Source organism: Acromyrmex echinatior, chromosome 13 (genome assembly GCF_024713525.1).
Source record: "Acromyrmex echinatior isolate Ae372 chromosome 13, ASM2471352v2, whole genome shotgun sequence".
Lineage (NCBI taxonomy): Eukaryota > Metazoa > Arthropoda > Insecta > Hymenoptera > Formicidae > Acromyrmex > Acromyrmex echinatior.
In genome coordinates this window covers 7,942,932-7,966,688 of record NC_141864.1, presented here as the reverse complement: position 1 = coordinate 7,966,688, position 23,757 = coordinate 7,942,932, and the positions used below count along the sequence as shown (strand labels likewise).

At 30.1% G+C, this 23,757-nt stretch overlaps 3 protein-coding genes across 9 annotated transcripts in view; 2 read left to right on the top strand and 1 right to left on the bottom strand.

Moving 5' to 3' along the window:
* LOC105148708 (zinc finger protein castor homolog 1) overlaps positions 1-6,556 on the top strand; it is a 101,287-nt gene extending 94,731 nt beyond the window's left edge. For both annotated transcript variants that reach the window (XM_011060594.2, XM_011060593.2), the window contains one exon: positions 97-6,556. In XM_011060594.2, coding sequence (XP_011058896.1) covers positions 97-601 — 505 coding nt within the window. In that variant the 3' untranslated portion in view covers positions 602-6,556. The remainder of the gene's footprint in view (positions 1-96) is intronic.
* Positions 6,557-10,832: 4,276 nt separating this feature from the next.
* On the top strand, positions 10,833-14,931 carry LOC105148706 (hypothetical protein). 2 transcript variants are annotated; one of them, XM_011060589.2, is made up of 3 exons: positions 10,833-11,117; positions 13,042-13,246; positions 13,610-14,931. In XM_011060589.2, exons 2-3 carry the CDS (start codon positions 13,159-13,161, stop codon positions 14,164-14,166), a joined length of 645 nt encoding a protein of 214 aa, XP_011058891.2. In that variant the 5' UTR covers positions 10,833-11,117; positions 13,042-13,158; the 3' UTR covers positions 14,167-14,931. The 2 variants fall into 2 exon arrangements, with proteins under 2 accessions (XP_011058891.2, XP_011058892.2); XM_011060590.2 differs by lacking the exon at positions 10,833-11,117 and adding an exon at positions 12,205-12,810.
* A 1-nt stretch (position 14,932) lies between these two features.
* LOC105148707 (Alkaline phosphatase 12) lies at positions 14,933-23,411 on the bottom strand. Of its 5 annotated transcripts, none has more exons than XM_087412868.1 (11): positions 22,650-23,404; positions 22,050-22,121; positions 21,738-21,941; positions 20,176-20,822; positions 19,563-19,765; positions 19,275-19,467; positions 17,524-17,687; positions 17,097-17,444; positions 16,841-17,039; positions 15,677-15,898; positions 14,933-15,125 (listed from the first exon to the last, which is right to left on the bottom strand). In XM_087412868.1, exons 4-11 carry the CDS (start codon positions 20,240-20,242, stop codon positions 14,956-14,958), a joined length of 1,566 nt encoding a protein of 521 aa, XP_087268994.1. In that variant the 5' UTR covers positions 20,243-20,822; positions 21,738-21,941; positions 22,050-22,121; positions 22,650-23,404; the 3' UTR covers positions 14,933-14,955. The 5 variants fall into 5 exon arrangements, with proteins under 5 accessions (XP_087268994.1, XP_087268993.1, XP_087268995.1 ...); XM_087412867.1 differs by having other exon boundaries at positions 22,050-22,103; XM_087412869.1 differs by lacking the exon at positions 22,050-22,121 and having other exon boundaries at positions 19,287-19,467; positions 22,650-23,411.
* Between the last annotated feature and the right edge of the window lie 346 nt (positions 23,412-23,757).

Sequence of the window (23,757 nt, the reverse complement as noted above, 5' to 3'; positions counted from 1 at the left end):
TGTAAAATAAATATTCTGTTGAATATTATTTAAGACGTGGCTATTGTTTTGTTAATGATTGGTTGAAAATTCAGTTTTATTTTATCGTTGTTATAGATTCAGATTCAACGAGGACTGCAGGTATCCTCATTGTGGCTACAGAGAACATCAAACTCACTTCCACTGTATGCGTCAAGACTGCGGCTATTCGTTCTGCGACAAAACTCGATTTGTGCAACATACCGCAAGACATGAACGGCTAGATACCTTGATGGGAGGTGATTTCCAGCAGTATCGGGCTAATGTGCCATGTGGCAGGGCTCAATGCGCGTATACATCGTCCCTCGGATCGATGCAGAACAAGGCGTCTCATTTTCACTGTTTGAAGTGCGACTTCGTCTGTACTGACACGAATAAGGTGGTCGCTCATCGGCGGCAACATGCCAAGCTGGACAGTATCGCAGCGGCGGGTTTCCAAAAGTTTACGCCCAGTCAACCGTGTGGAGCTGTGCAGTGTCAACACTCTGGCAAACAGACGCATTATCATTGTTTGCAGTGTCAATATGCGGTATTGGGTCTGGCGCAAATGTCGGCGCACAAATACCGACACATGGACACCTAACGATCTCCCGTAGAATTTCTGCGCATTGCAGGACGCCCGAATAAAGCATTACTTTGGTCCCTGTAGACATTCCCTAGAGAATGGCGTTGTCCATTCTTCTCCCGACTAGGTGGAAAATCGAGCGAAACCAGTAGGGGACTAGTCAACTGTTTTGTCGCAACTCGATACCCACCGTCGATAATTGTCCCGCGTAAAAGAAAGTCTAAACGGTCGTCCGCGAAATTTCGGAAGACGCCCTTTAAAAGACAAATTCCTAGTCCCTATAGACATTCCCCGAAAAAAATACTTGAATACCTCGATTATTCATGATCGAGCAACGTTCCTGGTAATATGGATAATTAGTGGCAACCGGTAGGGGGCTAGTCAATAACGTTTATCTTCAGAACGAGTACTATTAAATCGAGAGCTTTGAATCAAGATACGTTTGGTATCTGTGGCTACGTCGAGAAAACGTTGAGGTGATTCGGTCTTTTTTTGTTTTTTGTTTTTGTATATAGAGTCTAAACACTGAGGTGAACCGGCGAAGAATCGGAGAAACAAACGCATTATCAAGCAATCTTTGCAGACTCTAGTAAACGCTTCCACGTATAAATAAGAACTTTGATACGGGATAAATTCAATCGAAAATTACGAGATTTATGTAGTCGAATCTCAAAATATAATTCTTCCGGACCATAAATCTTGAGAACCGGGAACGAGAATGAGGAATGCGAGAATCTGGCATAGCACTAAGACAATAATACGAAGACAAGTCTATAATATAGCTTTAGCATGAAAAAAAGACAAACTGTAATATTTAATAGGAGAAAAAAGGTACCTTGTACATTTTTCCCTTTGTTAGTGTCATTCTGTGTACCCTCCGCGTGAAGTCCTTATGACAATCTAGATAATAGAATAGTTTAATGCATTGTCCGTAAAGAATAAAGAAAAATAGTAATATGAAGTGGCAAGTCGACGACGCGACAATTGATACTCTGTATGCATTGCGAGATAGTAGGGATTAATGCGATTGTCATATCTTTCGCTTTGGTACTGAAGAAGTGAGAGAAAGATATCATTTTCCTATCATCTAGGCTGTAAAATTAAAAAATGCCTGTTGCGTTATGTCGGCAATATTAGCGTTCCTATTGCGCATTCGATAACGAGAAGATTCAATAATAGTTACAATATTGAGTGCTCTTTATCTCTCTGATTGTCTTTTATATTTGTTGTAAAAATTTTCAGAACAGTTGCTTTGTATGTGTCTTTCGATTAGTAATGGCAAATTATTTATTTAATTAATTCATATATTAGAGTTTGATTGTGCAATGACAATGATCGGTTATAACTCAATAAGTAAAGGCGAAATTAGAGAAAGAACGGGTTTAAGCTTCAAAGAAAAAATCAATTAAAGGAGATTTTTATCGTAAAAATACTGTTTTTTATTAAAATCCTACACAAGAGATATAAAATTCATTTTTATATCCATTGTTAAAATGCTTTATCTGTATTTTTCCGATGTTATTAATATTGAAATAATATATGTAAAGCATTTTAACGATGGATATAAAAAATGAATTTTATATCTCTATTACTTTTCATAACTTTAAATATTATTAACTTTAAGTGTGTCCATTGCCACCGCCACTTTAGTCATTGTACTACATTTTAATTTATAGCTATCTTGATACAGAAATTTTTTGAAAAATTGAATTTTAGGCTAAAGATAGCATTAAATATTTAAAAAATATATATTTCTAAATAAAAAAAACTAAATTTTTTGTTTAAAATTTTTAGTCTTTTTCGATTATTTTTATTTTTAGGCGAAATAAAAAGAAGTAGTTTTGGAGGGCGATGAATATTACAACTAGTATTGATAAATTGAATGTTAATTAGAAAGACTGTGAGTTGAAACACAAAAATGGAAGAATGAAGAAGTGTGATGATCGTTGAACGATCAAATTAGAGAACGTGATAATTAAGAGTTTGAAGAGATAGAAGTTATATGCGGAAAGTTATATGGACAAAGAAGATAAAAGAAAGAAAAAATATATTCAAATATGTTTTAAAAAAAACGGTCGCTGATCGACATAATGCAAAGCTGTTTAATATATGTGTGTATAGAATATATGTATTGTAATTGGTATGAATCGTTTGAGAGGAAGGAACAGATTTCTCGCTTCTTCTATTTCTAAAGCACGCACAAACACTGATGCGATTCCATTTTTCATTTGATAATTTATTTTCTCGCGTATATAATCTCGCCGTATACTTCTTATCGTATTAAAAATATCTTCGTTGTCAGTGAGAAAAAAATTGTTCATTTGTTTTTATTTTTTTCGTTGGAGAATTTCTTTCTCAAGATTCTTGTTTTTAGATGTAACTACTCATACAACACACTTTATCCGAAGAATATCTTAAAAACATCTTTAAGATATAGAACGTATTTTGAACGTCTTTAGAATGTCTCTTGAAGATTTGTGTATGAATAAAGAAGAGACAGAACAAATTTTTACATTAATCAAGTTTATCTCTTCGCGACAAGATACAGTCCGTTTGCACAGAAAGTGATAATAATACCGGATGAACGATAAGGAGAGTATCCGGAGAGCTTAGCGCGTATGTTTTCACATGAAAACCAAAAGAAATACACATAACTTCTCGGCGGATAAGTAAACATAATACACAAAAAAATATTATGCGACTGCTCGGCGAGAGATACGCTGAGGTGCCTTTTCCGAACTTTTGTAGAACAGTGCCTTAGCAATTTAACGAACAATGGATATGCAGGAAACTATTTGTTCAATATAGCAGCATAAATTGATAATCAGATCACATTGTTAGACCTACATTTCATTTGTAACTATGATCGAATTTCGGAACAGATTACTATAATTACAATTAATCACGTTTACATCGATAAATCAAATGAAGACTGAATTCTAATTCTGAAAGATCGTTAATTCTGAAGATAACAATTTCTTAAAACAATCATCGATTTTGATGATTATATCAAATGTTCCCAAGTTAGATTTTTCTCTGATTTTTAACTGACTGACCGAGAAACGATCATAGATTTAATAGTAAATGGAAGATGTTAGTGCCTTAAAGATACAACTAGATAAAATGCCGCAGAGTGTAGTCGCCGATATTTAAATGGCCATTTTCTAACGTTTTTACATTTTTTATGAAATGTCTATAATTTGTTTAAAAGAAAAAAATATTTAATGTGTTACACAATAATTTATCATCGCCGAGAACTTTCTTGATTTTTCACATTAAAATTTGATTTTATAGAATATTTTGCAAAAGATTTCTTGGAATTGTGTTCAACATTTCACTCAACAAATTTGTTGATGTGAAATTTGTTTGCGCGTATGCTGTAATTAACATTTTCAGTAAAAATAATCTCTCTCACACAATGTTACAACAGCAAAAAGTACTTTTGACCGTTTAGTCTTTGAATATATCATGAAGACATTTACATTTTGTGTCACCAGAATGTGTCTGCTCCTAATTAAGATATCGCCACGACTGTTTTTTTTCATTAAGTGATTAGTCAACATTTAATTCAATTTATGTATATTGTAAGTAGACATTGGTCGACTATAAATTTAAAATCACAAGAAGATATCGTTTTTATAAGCGTTGTTATTGTCAAAGTCCAAAACCCGGGAAAATAATTTCTTAAGTATAAAAAATTTCATCAAATGTCACATATCAAAAACATTGTAATAAAAAATCGTATTTTATCTTTGACAGTACTTTTATCTGCAGAAGAATATTAATTACGTAGCGACAATAATTGTGAGGTAAATAATTATAAGATAAATTATCAAATCTTGAGAAATAATGACAAAATTGTTTATTTAATTGAAAGTCTCATCCGTATAACCTAATAATTATAAAAAAGTGTATTAGTGAAATTTTCGAAGCAACAATACAAACAGTAAAGTTCACGAAATATTAAAATTTAAAAGATTACATTTAATTCTTATGATTTTTCATTTCACACTACTGATTTTTCATTGAACACGTAACAACCAAGTGAGACGGATCGATCGCGATTATTCTAAGGAAACCGATTTACATTTCGATCGGTTGAGCCCTCGGAAGTGAATCGAGGATCTCAATGTTCTAATAGTTTTCCTAAAATATTACAATAGTAGCATTCCATAACAAGTCGATAGTCATCGATCCTGTCCACGTCGACGGTGCGTCGTCTTTACGCGGCAGTTTAAAAATCGTGAGGAAAGTTTGTCGATCTTGTGGTATCGTGTGTCGTATCAACGATATGTAACGCGATATTAATCCTAGAAGCAAAAGAAGAAAATAAAAAAAAGGTATCGTTTCTCAGAAGATATCGTTCGCATCGGGAACGTGGAGAGGCTAGAGTCCAGCCATTAAACAAGTGCCATAAAACGCTGTAAAAATCGAAGTACTGTTTTGCTATATTAAGTCAAGAGACACTTGCGCGGGACTATGGAAGATTCAGCATGTGGTCGATAGACAAATCTGTATAATATTTATTTAGTATTTAGGATCGAGGGATCGTGTGAGAAAAAGAAAAGAGAGTGAACAGAAAATAATAGGAATAGTTGAATGAGAATGAGCAAAATTTATCTGCTTGGAATGTAATTGCGAGAGGTAAATTTTGATTAAATATTGAGTGAAAAATAGAGAGTAAGAGAGAGAGAGAGAGAGAGAGAGAGAGAGAGAGAGAGAGAGAGAGAGAGAGAGAAAGATTTAGTAACAACGATGTATGGTTGCCTTATAAATATGAATCCTTTATTATATATATAATATATATAATTTATAAATATTATATATATTAATATATAATATGAGATATACATATATAATAACGTGGTCATTGTCCGAAAACGACAACAGTAGTAAGATAAGAATAAAGCGAAACAGTATACCCCAGTAGAGCGTATTATTATTCGAGAAAAGCTAGAGAGATTCTATTGTATGATCGTTAGTGCTAAAATATCCATGTATGGATCTAAGACAGAAGAAGCTATTATATAATTTTATCTATTATTATTATATTAATATTATTACTGTTTAATTTTGACCGTCACGCTCGCTTTGTAACCTTCGAATTTACACGGCAAGCATGCGGGTATTATTCTATGTATTATTCTCTATATATTATTATTATTATTTTTATTATTTGAAATTTTGCCTATCACATCCACTTTGTAACTTTTGAACTTACAAGGCGAATGTGTAGGCTCTATTAATATTATTATTATTATATTAATGAATATGAAACCACATCGTATATGTAGCTGTGATTTTGCTTTCAAAAAGTAAAAATTAAAAATATTTATAGTAACTGAGATATCTCTACTTATATTCCGTTCAATTATTACCTTTAATCTACGCTTGCGATTTTTATTATATACTCTTTGGTTTTTTTAATGGTCTAAAGTCTAACAGAGATATTAATTAATTAATTAAAACGATGGAACGATCTGTATCGTAACTTATCGACGCGTTTCTCAATTCGATCGTTCTTATTCAGCATTTTCATGAGATAATGGGAATCCAATTTCGTCATGTCATATTTGATGCGGACGTTGCACTTTCGCACATAAAAAATCCTAGTCTTGCAAAAAATATTAGTCACAATATTAAACTCATTATATTCATTCAATTATGTAAGAGTCACGCGTTTGAAAAAGTTAGTATACAGAGAAAAAGATCGTTCCAGAACAAATAATATCAAAGCGCACAACCTTTCGATGAATTTTAACAGACAGTTTCTTTATTATAACTTTTTAATCTATTTCTTGACATTCTGAACGAAATAATCATGAGACTGTTTAATTAATTTGCTCGGTCGCAAGCTTTTGTTTTCAATTAATTATTATAATTGAGATAACAAAAATTTGCATTCGCAAAAATCCGTCAACAAAGCATTTTTAAGATAGGATTTAAAAATAAATGAGCCAAAAAAAGATGAAATTAATTTGAAATTTATATGTATACACATGTCACAGATTCCTGTTCTTATTTTATTTGGGTATTCTCATTTCTCAATGATTATAAAATTATACAATTTATAATAAATTATTCCTTAATTAATTTTAAGTATACATATTTTATATTGCAAATATTGTTCTAGTCACTTTGAAACTTTCGATAAGATCACATTTATACCAAGTAAAAAATTCTATTGTAGATAATTTAAATTCCACAATGATTTACGTAACTTCGCAGTTGAAATCAACTTTAATAAAGTCAGTCAAAATTGTTTTGAAATTTTCTAACCACGTCCGTAGCGGTATACTCTTCTCGTTTAAACACTTATTCATCCTGACTATTAGAGTCAATCAAATGTATCATAGTGAGAAATGATCCATAAAGTAAAAGAGATACATTGAGAAAAACAAGAGTAGTAGATAAAAATGAAAAATTAGACGAATATATAAAGGTGCATTACGGCATTACATTTGCTATGATTAATTTTTTATCGATTTCTTTATAAAGCGGTATGACTTTCAATTTTTCTTTGCTTTACATTACATTACAATTATCGCAATTTACATTTTTATATTTAAAAAATCGAGCATTACTTCAATTTATTGTATACAAAAAATATATTGTGATAAAATTTTTGAATTAATTATTATTCCTTTCATGAAAAATCAGCATAATTGATTTTGATCGTAATTAAAAATGAACAGACAACAGATATTGAAAATAATACAAAAGAGCTATGTATTAAAAAGTTTGTTTTATGACAACTTTATCGATAATATTATTTATTTATCTACAAACATGAAAATTACAATAGTTATATCGTCAAAATGATTTTTGTTTTCTTCTAAATTTTGAGAGAATAAATAATTTGATTAATTTTTATTTCTTGTTCCATATTATTGTTCGTTTTTATCGTTGTTTTCCTTACATTGTTTAAATTAAAACATATTTAAATAAATAATCATTTGTTAATGTTTTAATATATATTTTAATGAAATAAAAAGAGACAAGTAAAATTTAACTCTTTATCATTAAGACAAAAATAAGTTACGCATATTTTGAATTATATTATTACATAAATTTGACGAAAAATAAAAAATAATGCTTTTTGAGAAAGAGATAACAACATATGGCATAATAAAATTAAAATTTTTAATAAAAAGTATTGTGCCAATGTAACTACAAAGTTCCGCTAAGCCTGTGTTGTGGATAAGAATTTTCTAAACACGTGATCATTTCGTGATGAAGACGGATGGTCAATGGAATTGTCAAGACGAGTGCACATGTTGCAAGCGTGACTTCGTAATTTGACTTCGTCACAATTCTTATTGTAGAAAAGAGAAAGGAATGACCTGGAATTTCAAGCTGTTTTAATCTTAAATTTAATATTTAAAAAAGTTACTTATATCGCAATAAATAGCTTTTATAAACATTTCATTCAATTGCTCAATAATTATGGAAAAAAAATATCATGAAGAATTCTCAATGCAGATTAAATTACCAATAGATTATTTGTAATTTCTTATCCTAATAAAAATTAGATTTGCGTTTACTAACACGTGATGAACACGATGAGATAACTTATAAATTTAAACTATGATAAACAACTATTAGATTAATTCTAATTTTAACGATTTTTTTTTGGAAAACTGCTTTTGCAAGTACCGACCTTGTTTAGAATTACATCATTTCCGCTTTTCTCAACGCCAATGAGAATGTTATTAGCTGCATTCGCTCTCATGTTGAGCACACGACCAGATAATGAATTGCGATTAATTTAATATTCGATCTACACGAATTGCAAATGGCAAAAGAAAAAACGCAATGCTCAAAAAGATTCACCAGTGCTTTCTGCATTGAATGTTTTTGTGCAATGATCGACATCGCAGAGCAACGCGCATAGGCGACAAAGTAAAAGTGAAAAAGAGGAAAATTATTGATTTTGAAATAGAATAGCATAATGTAAGGGAAAGTTCACTACCTATAAGTAGAAAACTGATGTCGATAGAAAACGAAATTCGTCATAAAATATTTACAATGAATATTTACAAGTTTTTTTTATAAAATTATAGAATAGCAAAATTTATAGAATTTTTAGAATTTTTCTATTATCGCATTTTTTAGTTAAAAAAAAATTATGAAGAAAATTGAAATTTGTATCAAGACTTACAATTTGTAAAATTTTTTCTTCGATATTTCACGCAGACTTACTTTCAATCCAACATTTTCAGAACAAAAAGCACATGTTTTCGATATCGAATGATAAATTGCTGCCAGCAAGGTGTGCACATTTTTAAAGCCGATTACGTGCATAAATACTCGATGCGTCAGAGAATTAATACAACTGCCATATGATACATTATCAGATAATGGAAAATATTTTGAATGCATTCTTCATGTGTATTTTTGTGGTGACAAAATATACAAGTCAAAACACGGTTGAATCATTTAATTCATAAATAGATGATACATTACTTAGCTCTTTTAAGCGAATAAATGTAGTTATTTTTAAAAAATCGTTAATGGAATTTTTACTGAGTCGCAAATGAATTCAAATAATCTCATACGTTATGAACACGTTATGAATACATGCCTTTTTATGCCGTTTTAAACGATATTTTAATCAGCTTCAATATTGAATTTTTTTCTTATATTGAATTAATTGCTTATCTCTATTCGTTTTTGTAAGTACTATATTAAGAGCATATGCTGTGTACTATGTTTATGTAAATTGCAATATTGAATAAAACATGTGAACAGAGTTGCTTCTATCAAAATTAGATTAATCGGAATTTTCCATCGTTGATTTTTATGTCACGCTTCGGAAGTCAAAGATTGATGAGAAAAAAATGTGACATCCGTATTTATAAGTTATCATTAAAACAACATTGTTTTGTCTACATTATAAAACAGTCTGGAAATGTGAAGATTCTCCATCGAACAGTCATTGGAAACACGCAGCGCGTCACACTCGATGCGTGTCGAGCAACCTTGAAAAAAGCGAGGTCAATGAAATGATACGTATTGCTTTTTTTTCTAAGAAAGCAATATATGTTATTTCAATTTACCAAAATTCTAAAATTATCAGCGATATCATTATCGTATCACACTTAGAGTGAAATTGTTTCTCCTTATTCTTTTGTTTTCACGTGATCACGCATCTTTCACGTGTTTCAACGATCGATACCGACAGCCCTACGCAAGAACTTCCCTGAGTTTTCAATCTTTGATCTCACAATCAATGGTCAAACATGCTTGTGGTTTTCGTTTCAGGACAGGTTTTGCCTGGTTAGTTTCGGGGTATTCATATTACTTCAAAAAGATCGTTCTAAGAAAGCAATAAAAAATAACATTAAAACAAGAAAGTATCCTTTAAAAAACTTTGCAAAACGTATCTTAATATTTAATATACTTCGAAATCAGATTTATTTAATTATTTTGCAATATTTAACTGTTGTGTAGATACATGTTTTCTGTTTATATATTTTCTCAAAATCTCTTGTGGAAGAATTTCGCTTTATTATTGTTAAATGTATATTGTAGTTAGAATATTTAGGAAAAATTCATTATATATTTTTATGAAATAAATAGGAATGATTCCAAAACTTATGAAATCTCGTGAAAAGGTTTAGGAGTTATAATTTTATTTTATTGCAAAATAAAACTATAAACTTTTTGACAGAAATGTAAATTTAATGAAAATACTTTTACTTTGCAATTGAAAAAATAAAATTAATAATGCATAATTTTTTAATATAAATGTTTAAATTTTGTAGTAAAAAAATTATGCACTGTAAATTTTATTCGCAGAGTAAAATTATTTACATTAAATTTACATTAAACTTGAAAGTTTACATTAACAAAATTATACTGTCTGAAGGAGTTTCGCTCAATTGCAGAAAAATAATTGAAGTTATCGTGATGCAAACTTTGTTTCCGTTGCATAAAAGTATAATTCTACCAATAATGCCATGAGGGTATCAATCAAGCTATGCTTCCAGAGGTCGAGGGCGAGGAACAAATGCGTGTATGTCGAAAGCCTCGTCTCTGCGATGTGCACGCATTTCCTCGCATCGATGATCTTTTTCCTTTTTCTTAGTATTTATGTAGAAAGTTCATCTCGACCCTCTGAGTTTTGTGCCATCGACCAATACAGCATCAGCTCCGATGGAAATTGCCGTTTTGGACTGACTCGGAGCATGCCAACATGCTCCGTGTAGCTGATCGTGGTCATAAGTTCGGAGTCGGTAGAGGTGGTTAATCGTCCGGTAGTTGTTAGACAACCGCCCGCAGCCGGTTCAGTAGTCGAGCAAACATCAAGACGCAACCATACTCCACCTAGCAGTTCTTCCACTCACGTGTTGTATATTGTTAATCGTGAATGTTCGTTTGGCGAAACGACGCGAAGGATGGGAATATTTCGCGAATTTCCGATAGTTTTCAATCTCTACAAGAAGTACAGTTAGCTTTCATTTATTTCCGAAACAAACTTTCCTGGTGATTAAGAAATAGACGCCAAATCCTCCATTACACTAACATCAAGGTGAGTTCTATGTGAAATTACACGCATTTATAAAAATATTTATAAAAATATTTATATGAGAAATATAGAGATCTTGGTTTTAATAGAATTTCCACTCTTATCTAATTTGAAAATGTTGCTTCAGTGAATTGCGCCAATTCAAGCGAGGTCAATCGAAACTATGTTTCATGCTAGGAATGCATCGCAGATAGATGTCTGTTTATATATAGCATATTCTGATTTTTAATTTATGAATATGGTATAAGTATTTGTTAGTACATTAATTCAGTGTAATAAGATATGAGACATTAAAACTATTACGTATACAAGAATATTCTTTTCGTTATTATTATTCAAATTATTAACTTCAAAAGAAATTATTTATGTGAATTATTTTATCATAGTTAATTTATTTTATTATAATTTGATTTTTAAAACTCAATAATACTTTCAGTTATTTAATATATAATTTAATTTATAAAATATGTTAATCAATTTTTTTAATGAGACAAATTAGTAAATTCAATTACAATAAGTACGCATTTATAGTTTGTACTAAAAATTTTTGAACATTCATAAAAAAATAATCTTAGTCGATTTATTCTTAATATAGTTTAATTTAAACGACTTGGAATTAGTAGTCAATGTTTAAGTTCAAACTTTGTTCTACATTATTTATATACAATTTTAATGCACATACATATACGTTATTTTAAATATTATCGCTTATTTAAAGTATAATTTGCAAAAAATATGGAACTCTATTAATATTTAAATTTTATTTTTTATAATTTTCAAGTTTTCAGTGTAAGATATAGTCTAGTTTTAAAAGGTTTCAAAAACAATTTATTAAATCAAAGTGTCAAGAAAAAAAAATTGAATCATGCAAGCTGTCATGCATGTTTCTCATAATTGTTAGTCGCACTATTTTATTATTGCTTATTTAAAATATTATATATTTTAAAGTATGATTTATTTTAACTAATTCGTTTTTAACAAATAACATTTTTTTAGATAGCATTTATAATTTTTTTTATTAATTTGATATGGACAATTTATAATCGGATCGTAGCTTCGCGAAATGATCTATTTATGTGAAAAAGTTTCGATATAATGAATCCCGACTAAATTATTCAATTTTATGAAGTGTCTAAAAATTTACCTAAATACAGATATAAAAATAATGTTGTGAACCTTCAAGATAATTTAAATCAAAATATGTCGAACGCGTTAACGATAAATGTTATTAAAAGCTTTTATATTTTAGCAATCAATTTGAATGTCCTATATATATCTATGTATAATTATTTTGATAGTTCAACGAAATCGTTTTCAAATTTTTGTCCAGCTAAATTTTTAGATACTTTAGCAAAACGTTCTTGTCATATAAGTTTAAAATACGAAACATTTTAGTTAATAATTGCAAGTTTTCAGTGTAAGATGTAATATAGAATTGAAGGCTTTAAAAATAGTTCACCTAACAATTTCAAGAAAAAAAATTTTGTAATCAGACAAACAATACATGCATATTTCTTACAATCGTTAAGTCGCGAGAAATTTTTGCGTCAAAGAATTAATCTCGGGTCGACAGGCTATCAAATTGTGATGCCTTTTTTTTAACTATACAACTTCGAGAGTGCGAATGACGAGAATCTTTCAGTATTGGTCGAAACGCTCACTGGTGATCTTCATCAAAAGTTGTCACCAAAGATCGGTAATCGATTAATTTTGTTCGTTAATCTCATCTTTATTTAATTTATGTTTCTATTCTGTAACTATATGTATTCTATTCTTAGCGACAATTATTAATCAATTATTAATTTTTTTCTATACTTACATAATTTTTTTTATATAGTCATCACTAAATACTTTATGTAATAATATAATATTTTTCAAGTGCAAAAAGCAATTAGGTTTATATTCATTAATGCGCTTATTTTTTCAGGTGATATATTCCGAGTATATTCCCTGAGGGAAGAAAGCTTTACGTGAAGACAGAAAAATAGCATCGATCTCTGATCACAGATAGGTATTAAACATATTCTCCGAACATCGTGCTAAAATGTCACAGACGTCTGAGATCATGGAACAGAAAGATGGCCTAAAGAGGAAACCAACTCTCGTTAGACGAGTGTCCGATATGTTTAAGGGTAAATAAACAAAACATTCGCGTTCATCTATCTTTTTCTCAGTCCCAGCTTTTTTTTCTTAAATAGCGTGGAACATTCCAGTTATTGCTGAAGAACGTTCCACATTATCTAGGTTTACGTGCAGGAATCTTATGAATTATAATTTTAAATACCCTTTTTAGATGTTTCTTTTATTAAATCGAATTATAATTTTAAATATCCTTTTTTTAATGGGACACATATTTATCCAATAATATCTCAACGGTTTCACTTTTATCACAAAAAATTATGTAGTTGAAATATCATGTAAAAATGTTTTTGGTTTGTGAATGATAGTAACTACATAATATCATGATTAAGTATTCTTTTCTCTCCCAATAACAGATGGAAACTACAGCGGGCCACCGATGTTATTCCGACACGCGTCGATGCAGAAGATTCGCCATTGTTGTCAGAATCTCAATCTGTTACCATATCTTCTCTATTCTTTCGATAATTCCAAGTCGCATCCTCTAGCGCGCAAAGTGCACGTCTATCTCAGCCATTTTCTTCAGGAGATCACGATCAGTCTCCTGATCACGTACGAGAATTTGCGTCTATCTGTGCTACATGAAATCCGCATCAAGAAACCAGCCGAAGTGCAAAAAGCAATTCCAGAAGCGAATAACGATTCTACTAAACTTGTCGCAAGGTTCAACAGGTTTAAAAAGCCGAAGCGCAAACACTCATGCTATTTAACTGTGGCCGTGTATTTTGTTCCGTTGCTGCTCGTCTTTCAAATGACGGCCTTATGTAGTCTGACGATTTTTGGCAAGTATACCCCTGGTTTCATCTTCCTGGTCACCTCAGTGCTCTTCCTCGGCGGTATCGCGCTTAAAATACTGTTACACGGTGCTGTGCTGCACGGCATCAAGAATTGTGAGAGAAAAAGAGGGCAGTGATCTTCCGTCGTTTTCACCGTTGCTTCGTCATCTAAAGACAATAGAACAGAGAAGACCGCATTCGGAGTCCGCATTTGCGTGTTTCTCATGTTACACGATATCAAATATTACCTTCTGTGCATAACGACAGAACATTAACATATGTTGACGCATTCGCATTGGTAAAACTTCGATAACTTCTTCCATCTTGACGTAGCTCTTCCTTTTTCACATAATTTCCGATCATCGGTTTCATATATGTATTTCATATATTTTTTCTTTTTTATACTTGTTAAAATTAAGCTGAAAATGTATAGAATACACTGTAAAGAAGACATTTTTATAAACTATATATAATGTATACATGCAATAATGTATTTTTAAGCGGAAGCACAATCTTAATTGTTCTCTCGGAGGACTGTTTGCATTCTACGACTTGATGACGCAAGTATTGCGAGTGTCTTTATCTGTAAGACTGAGAATTATTTTTTAATATATGTTTGTAAATAAACGTGCGAATGATATATGTGTATGTATATAAAAAAGGTGGATTTGTAAAACTATCTCTCGATTTGTTGCGACAAGAAGAAACGGATAGGACCCTGATGTGGCCATTGAAAGTTACTCTAATCTATAATGATGTGGACAAAAGTGATATTTCACAGACAATACCACTTGCAATATCACTTAATTACACATGATAAGAGTTATTTTATGCGTATAGATTCATGCCTTTAGCAATCATATCGATATTGATTTTTATGGAAAATAAAAAAATCGATAATACTTTCATGATTTATCTTCACTGATTTATTTATACACGAAAGTTAATAAGATCAGACTATATAAAACAACTGGATACAGAATATAATGCGATATTTCCGCATTGTTAGAATATTCGCCGATTCCTGCAGCATATGCGATAACATGTGCAACATAATTCTGTTCGTGCACGCTGTGGAAAAGATGGGCATACGGTCCTATAAAGAAAACTCAAAGTATTTAACACTAGAAGTAGAATTAATTTGTTTTTAAATCTGCAGAATACAAACTAACAATAATACTACATCATTGTTACAATTTCCTATTAATGTAACTATTATGTACAATATGTGTTATATTGCATTTATATTAATTGTTAAGTGAGAAATTATATTGTAATAATATATGATATGTGTTGTGATGTTACTGTTATTTTGCGTTCTGCACCTAATTCCGATATTAGGATAACATTTATGAAATTATATGACGAATCTTTCATAAAATTTGTAATCTGCAATTATACGAGTATATTTATAAAAATAAATGCAGAAACTCTGATCTTTTCTAAAATATTAATAACTGTTCGCACAATTAATTTCGACATAATTTTAACAAAACAATAGTGATATGATGAATTATCTTTAGCGGCATATTTGCCGAATTAAATTTGGAAAGAAATTGTCTTTATTAAAGGATCTATTAAATATCTATTATAAATTTTAACTATATTTTTTAACTGCAATCTTTCGTAACAACTAATTAAACATACCTATAGCGTATACAATTACATCTCCACCGCCGTGATAAGCCTCATCCGATATGATTGTAGCTTGCTGGCTATAAGTAAAATCACTAGTGTTCGATTCGGATGGATTGATTCTCTTGATTTGACCGTCATCACTCACGATGTAAGCGACATTGTTTGGTCCACCCGTGCTATAGGATAATGTAGTATACGGTATCCCGTCGTATTTAGATTTTTGAGCGATTCCTGAAATATTCTCGTATGAGAATAAACAGTCCGAAAAAATTTCATACACACACTTGAGAAAAAAATATTTGACATTTATGACTTAAATAGAGCTTCCTTGTATAATTATAATAATAGAAGTTCCATTTTTATTGTATAATATAATCAAGGTAAAATAATTATAGCTAACAGCTTCATTTTTATAATTATTACTGCTATAATGTTAGTAAAAATAATTATATTTATATAGTTCTGCATACTAAAAAATAATTATATAATATAACTGGCAATAAAAAGATTATATAGGTATAAATTATTAGGTTTCACAGCCAACAACGTATTTTTGATATATATATATATATATATATATATATATATATATATATAGAACTGTAAATATAATCAGAGAATGGAAGTAACTCGTTACAGTTACAAATTACTTTTTTGGTAACATCACTGCTAACTGCGTTATTTTTTTTTTTGGTAACTGTAATGGTAACGTAGTTACAATTTTTTTAGTAAAGGTAATGAGTTTTACAATTACTTTACACACGATTGGATACGGTTCGATTGATGGACATAAGTCACTTATAGTTTGAGAATAGAAAATCTCTAAGCACTCATCCGCTGTGATTAGTAGTTGTCGATTTTAAAAAAGTAACGGAAAAGTAATGAAAAGTTTTTTTCTCAAGTAACGGTAATTGTAACGAGTTTAAAAATTGATAACTAGTAACGGTAACTTACTTTTTTTACTCGATAACGAGTAACTGTAACTTGTTATCTTTAAAAAGTAACTTTCCATTCTCTATTAATATTTATTATAATTTATATATATTATACTATTAACATTAGCAGTAATAAATATAAAAATGGAGCTTTTAACAATTTTGATATTTGTGATTATAATTGTATAATATAGTAATAATCACAAATATCAAACACTTTTCTTTCAGTGCATCTTACCTAGAATGGATGAACCTCGAGGACTGTATCCGTTGAAGTTCATTGACTGCGTGTGATCGCTCGTGACTATTACGAGAGTATCATCGGGGTCGATCATTCTAAGAGTGGTATTAACGGCGTCCGAAAATCGAACAGTTTCTAACAGCGCTTGAGCGGCATGACCGCGATGATGAGCGAAGTCGATTAGACCACCTTCGACCTGGAAGAGCAGTCATATTAATTTCTTTTATAATTTTATCCAAGATAATAATTGTACCATTAAAAAATATCCTTGTTTGGATTTTTGTAAAATTCGTAAAGCCATCACAGTCATTTCTTCTAAGCTCGGTTGTCCCTTCGGATCTCGTTCTCGTTTCCAATCCATCGCGATGTGACCGTTGGCGAAAATACCGAGTAGATAATCTACATTATCGATATCAACCCGGGACAATTCTTCATTGTTTTGTACGATTTTATAAGCTAAATTTCTATCAGACTTATCTCTCATCCATTCGTTAATGAGATCACGACCATCTTGTCTGTAGCAAGCCCACGTATCTATCGGATCAAATTCGCTCGCGCTCACGTTAGATTTCATCACCTGTCTACCGCCACCCATAATTACCTATAAAAAGGTAAACGTATTATTATTCATTGTATTATTCTCGTAATTAAACAAAGTACATATCTCGTTCTTTGTTTACTCGAATATTTTTCCCTGGTTCATTCTCCACTAATTGTCTAGCGATATCTTTGCAGCCAGAAGCGTTTTTAGGCATTTTGGATTCGCACTCCCACCTGCGATTTGCACAGTGAGCATAAAGCGGCGCCGGAGTGGCATGAGTAACTCTGGTATTCGTCACGAAACCTGTACGTTAATTATGTCATGTTTTATAAAAATATAAACTAGTAATTACAATTAAAACAAAAATACTTAAAACGGAAGTTTTATTTTCGCTTTAAACTTTTTAAAAGAATTAATTGACATATATATAGTTTTATATATATATATATATATATATATATATATATATATAAAGTTTATACATAAACATATTTTTGTATAAATTAATACTACGAAAAGATTAATCGCAAAAATTTAACAAAAAAAATTTTTTTAAACAATTATTTATGCATAGGCAATCGTTAAGGGGCTCCTAAAATCGTCCTGTTTTACCATAATTATGTTTTAGGAGAAATCTCCGAATTGGCTTCACAGATTTGCAAAATTTTTTTTGCAAGATTAAAGAACGCATAAAATGAAAATCTGAAAAATACAATTTTACAAGAAAATCAGAAAAAATAAAAAAATTCACTTTTTCTGACACGTAAAACTGTCACCTGAGGCACCATCGACATACTATTAAAGACCGTTGGTCTTGGGTAAATTTTCATGACTATCAATGGGGCTCGAAGGACCTGGGGATAATTGAAAAACAATGACTTTACCGACAATTAATAAAAATTTATGATTATTAACATAAATATTTCAATAATACATTATTAAATTCGCGATTTTTTATTATATAAATGCTGTATAAATAAGTATGTTTTAATGCTATAATAGCTTATATATTGTCGAAAAATTACAATTTTTTTCTTTGCAGTTATCATCTCTATTGATAATCAAACTCAGATGATATCATTAAAATCATAACTTTAAGTAAAAATCGAGTTATTAAGTTTTAAACATATATACATGTATTAGGTGTTGGAATTAATTCGTAGCGTTTTTTAATGAAAGAATGTTATTTATTTCACATGAGCATTAAAAAATACATTAATGAAAGTACTTCCCATCACTTGTAAAACGCTACGAATTAATTCCAACACCTAATATATGAAATTAATAAATTATGAAATTAGTACCATATTACTCTTATTCTTAATCACTTAAATTTTAACAGGCACGCGAATTTCCATAAGATTGTTAATAGTATCTCGTCTGCCTGAGGTTAGCATTTGCTTGATATAAATTTTACAGCTTGTAGATTAAAAATAATGTGAGACGGGATTCAGATTATTTGAACGAACAATACTAAGTTTGTAGAATTAAGATTCAAAGCGTAGAAAAAAATATTTCTCCTAAAATTACGTGTGAAATTCTGTAAGAACTTCATACTTTTTAAAATTCTCTTTTACAAATTCGGAAATTCTTTGTCAGGATTAAAGTATATCACATTAATACGACGTGTCTGTGAGATGAAATTTATTCTGAGAACAAAAATTTTGAAATTGAAATCTTAAGAAAAATTTTTTGTCGTTCTCGGCATAAATTCCACCTGACAGACACGTATTAATGCGTGTACTTTGATGCTAGAAAAAAATTTTCGAATCTGTAAAAGAGGAAGAAAATAATTATTATACAAAAATTACGATTTAATCGGTTAATATAAAGCTTTAGGATTCCTTTAAGATTTTCTAAAGTCGGAATATAATTGTAATCGGACTCGACCTGTGACTTTACCAGCTGCTTGGGCCCATGCTATGAATGAATCCACGTGATAATTCGCATTCAAGCTTGCCTCGCAATTATTCAATTCCACATTCACATCTACTCCTACAACTTCATAATTCGTCTTGACTCCTCCGAAAAGAGCGGTCGCGGAGGAAGCTGAATCGGGGACTTGCTGGTTTGTGGTATAAGTCTACATTATCAACAAAAGATACATTTGACACGCGAAGATCTTATATAAAATATATTAATTACAATACATGTCACGTTTCATAAAAATCCCGAGACCTTCAGTATTCCAATATGAGGAAAATGCTCCCAGGCGAGTTGACTGATTTCACCACCACGATAAATTCTGCTAGCCGTTATAGTGTCGGGGCTCATTCCATCCCCCACAAAGAGAATCACGTTTTTCGCTTTTTTTAGATTCCAATGATACGAAAGAGATTCTTTTAGTTCTTTGTTCGCTAAATCATGCCAGTGTCGGCTGTCTACGTCAAAAGTGATGATATATCTTCATTATTTCAGATATATTTGTTTAAACAGATATGATAACATGTTAAAAATAAACATTAATTTGCCGAAAAAGAAATTTCGCATTTTTACAAATGGAAAAATTGATTATATAAAATGTTTGTCCTCCGTAAAATGTGCGGGAAAAATTTATTATTAAACTTTGTAATATCATTTTAAAATTACAGCATTTAAAATTATTATATGCGGTTTGAGTGTGATCGATATGATTAATTCTATGTCCTTGAACGTGTACTTGCACATGTAAGAGAATGCATTATAAAATTTCATGAATTATATTTTCTAAGATTTTCTAAGATAATTTCCTCAGTCATAACTGTGATGACACTTGTCAGAGAAGCATAATGATTAATTTATATTTAAATACCTTCGATTGCAAACACATTTGTAATCTTGACAAAGATTGCGAAAAGATAAATGATGAGATGTTTCATTTTTTTTCACTATTTCCGAACTTTAATTATGTTAAAACTAACGAAGGCACTATGCACTGCACACTAAATGATCTACAAATACGCCCTCTGCTGAAATATAGTAGGAAGCATGAATACAGAAGCTACTGGTAACAATAGATCTTCAATAATATATGATAACTCGTGATAGCGAATAATGTAGTTATATTAGAGGCGCGTTAGAGTTGTATTATTAAGTAGGAAATTACAATTAACATGTACGTTACATGTAACTTAGTGTTTGCTGGGTATTTTATAATTCGAAATATTTGCATTTCACTTTTACATCCTCTGAATATCCTAAAGACATTTACAATATTTCTTGGATAAAAGCTGTATAGAAAATTGCAAGTTTTCAATACTCATATTAAAAAAAATTTACTAAATATTGAGCGTTCACTATCAAATCGGCCATCCCTTCTGTTCAAAATTCAGTTCAACCAAAAAATTTATTTCTGACCTCAATTATATGCAAATTATAAATTTTTAACATATATTTACACATTTATATATATAAGCTCTCCTCTTCTTCAGGGATTTGTTGAATAGAATCTTGATACAACTGCAAATTTTCATAAATTGTTTATTCCGCCGATTTACATACATAAAAAAGAAACGATTTTGCTGTAGTCTGAACGTTTAGCAAAGTATACTTTATATACATCCGAAAATAATATTATTATATTTTAAAATTAGAACTCTCAAACATTAGAAACTAGTCAACTTTTTTTGCAACATTGCACATTCCGACACTGCTAACATTAGTGTCACTACTAACATTAGTAGTATCACTATTGATATGCTATACTGTCACTGCTGAACCGGTAGTGTTACTATTGCAATATATGACGACATATGACGTAACATAAAACTATTTTCAGTAATTGTAATATTTGGTATACAAAATTTATTAAAGTAAAAAATACATACATATTATCAGAGCAATTAGTATTATTTGTTTTTAACTTCTTTTTAATACTATAAAATATTATTTCATCTTATAGAAATAATATTTTACAGTATTATTAAAAACAAGTTGTTATTACAGATATATATTCGTTAATTATATGATTTTTTTCGAAATGGATTATATATTCCATTTATTTCATATTCTTTTCTTCATAATCAAATTTTCCACTCAATCTTGTAGAAAATCAAGACATTCATATAATAAATCAAGATCAAAGTAACAATCATGTAATTTTATCTCTAGAACAGAAACGTGAAAAAAAATGAAAATTTTTTTTTATGTATTTGTGTATATGTACATAAAAATCACTTTTCACGATTCTGTTCTAAAGAAAAAGTTATATGATCGCTACCCAAATCTGTCGACCTAAATATATTTATTATTAAATATATTTATCTAAATAATAAAGGTTGATTGGGAAGTTTGAAGATTATAGAAAAAAAGAGTATGAAATAATGGAATATATAATTGATCTCGAAAACATTTCAAATATTAAATATAACTTACTTGCAATAATTTGCTGTTTAAATTTCCGTTATCATACTACGTCATAATCAGTAGAGTCGGAGCTGAGTTCTGTCCAGGCTTTCATTTCTTCATTAATTCGCATGAGACGATTCGCATGAGTGGCCAAATGGTCATTTGATAGGCCGATATATCGTTATTCATACTCGAATGCATGATTTAGATCGGTATTATCTTGCTCTGCACCTATAAAGAAATTCGTGTGTGCAAATGTATTATGCAAGTGAAATAATAAAGAAGCCATTGAATAATTCATTGAAAAGAAATAATATAATATGAATATATAATACGAACTATAAATTCCTCATTGTTTTTCAGAATCTGCTTTATTTCTGCCTTTATATCTGACTGCAAAACAGTCCATAGCTGGAATTTTTGTTCTTTACCATATCCATTAACATTTACAAAAGTTAGTTTATAATTTTATTATCTCTTTTTCCAGTGAATTAGAAGTGATTAGAAAAGTTTCATTGAAAACTGTTGACTGAGAGCCCATGGCGCACATTAGAAAATATATCGTACGCTAAATGCAAGCGTATGTTTAAAGGACATAATTGAAAGTTATCGATAATTGTAGTATCGGAGCAAATATAATACATCACTATGTGTCAAAATAAAAGGAAAATATGTTATAAATAAACTAAAATTAAAGAAAAAGAATTATTTTTATATGTATAAAATTTTATATGCATAAAAAAGCCGAAAATACACAAAATTTTGATAAAGGCATATAATAGAACAAAATATTAAAATTAATGATCATTATAATATTATATTATATATATATTAAAAATACATATTACAAATTCGTGAAACGATTTATTTATATAAAAATAAAATTGTTGATATTTTCCAATCATTATGGCAAAAAAAAGAAAAATTAGAAGGACTTACTTGTTATGCTCTATGACCATAGAAAGGATTGATCCTGCGAGCGTATAGGGATGCGCCACCCTTGGCGGTTCAGTACATACTCTCTTGTCTCCATCGCGCGTCGTTGGGAAAGCAACCTCCCGCCGCGAGACAACCCTTCTGGAAATAGAATCGCCCTAGAAATAACACCAATATATCGCGCCAAAGCGCAGCGACGTCGAATCGATCATCGTCCATGCAAGCGTCGCGACTACTACGAATAAATATCGTTCGTCTCGTCTCCGTCACGGGTCGTCTGAATGAGTGAATTTTGCGTTCAGAGAAGCGTCTAAAGAATCTCTAATTATGTTTACATTTTTGTGGCAATAAAATATAAATAATATAATGTTCGAAGAAAGAAGATTATACAATGTATTGTATGTTCAAAAACGGAATTATATATTAGTATTTGTTGACTAAGCTAGTAAATTAGATAAGAATTTTAAATAATCGTTTTAAATATGTATTTTCTTTGTTTTGTGAAGAGAGTTTTCAGGTAACCTCGTATTTTTCCAAGTAAATGTTGTGAATTGTTTTTTTATAAAAAAGTATTAATTGTTATTAAAAAAATATATTGTAAAATCATCTTTCATTATACAAATTTTTTTCGCAATTTCTGCCTCCATGGCGAGAATATAAATAAAACTAGTTTGAATAATATCGTTAATATCAACGCATATATGCAATGATTACTTTTGTATAAAATAGTATAAATAGTATAAATAAATTACTCTTTGAAATTACACGTTTTTAGTGTAAGTTATTTAAATTTAGCGACGAGAAATCATATTAAAAAATGAATCTTATTGAAGATACTGTAATTGAAGCTGTATGTCATAGTATGTCGGGTATTTTATGCGCTTTTTTTTTAAGCGCGAAGGTGATCAGGTGAATCAATAAATGTACAATACAATCTGATTCTAGATTGGCACCAAAAAAAAACGTACGATTGTATATTTCTGTAACTGATGGAACAAAAAAATATCTCCTTTGAACTTAGAGAAAAATGATGAGAGAAGAAAAGACTATATACATATATATTGGGTCATCTAAAAAGTATCCGCGGTTTTTGTCACTAGATGGTGTTGAT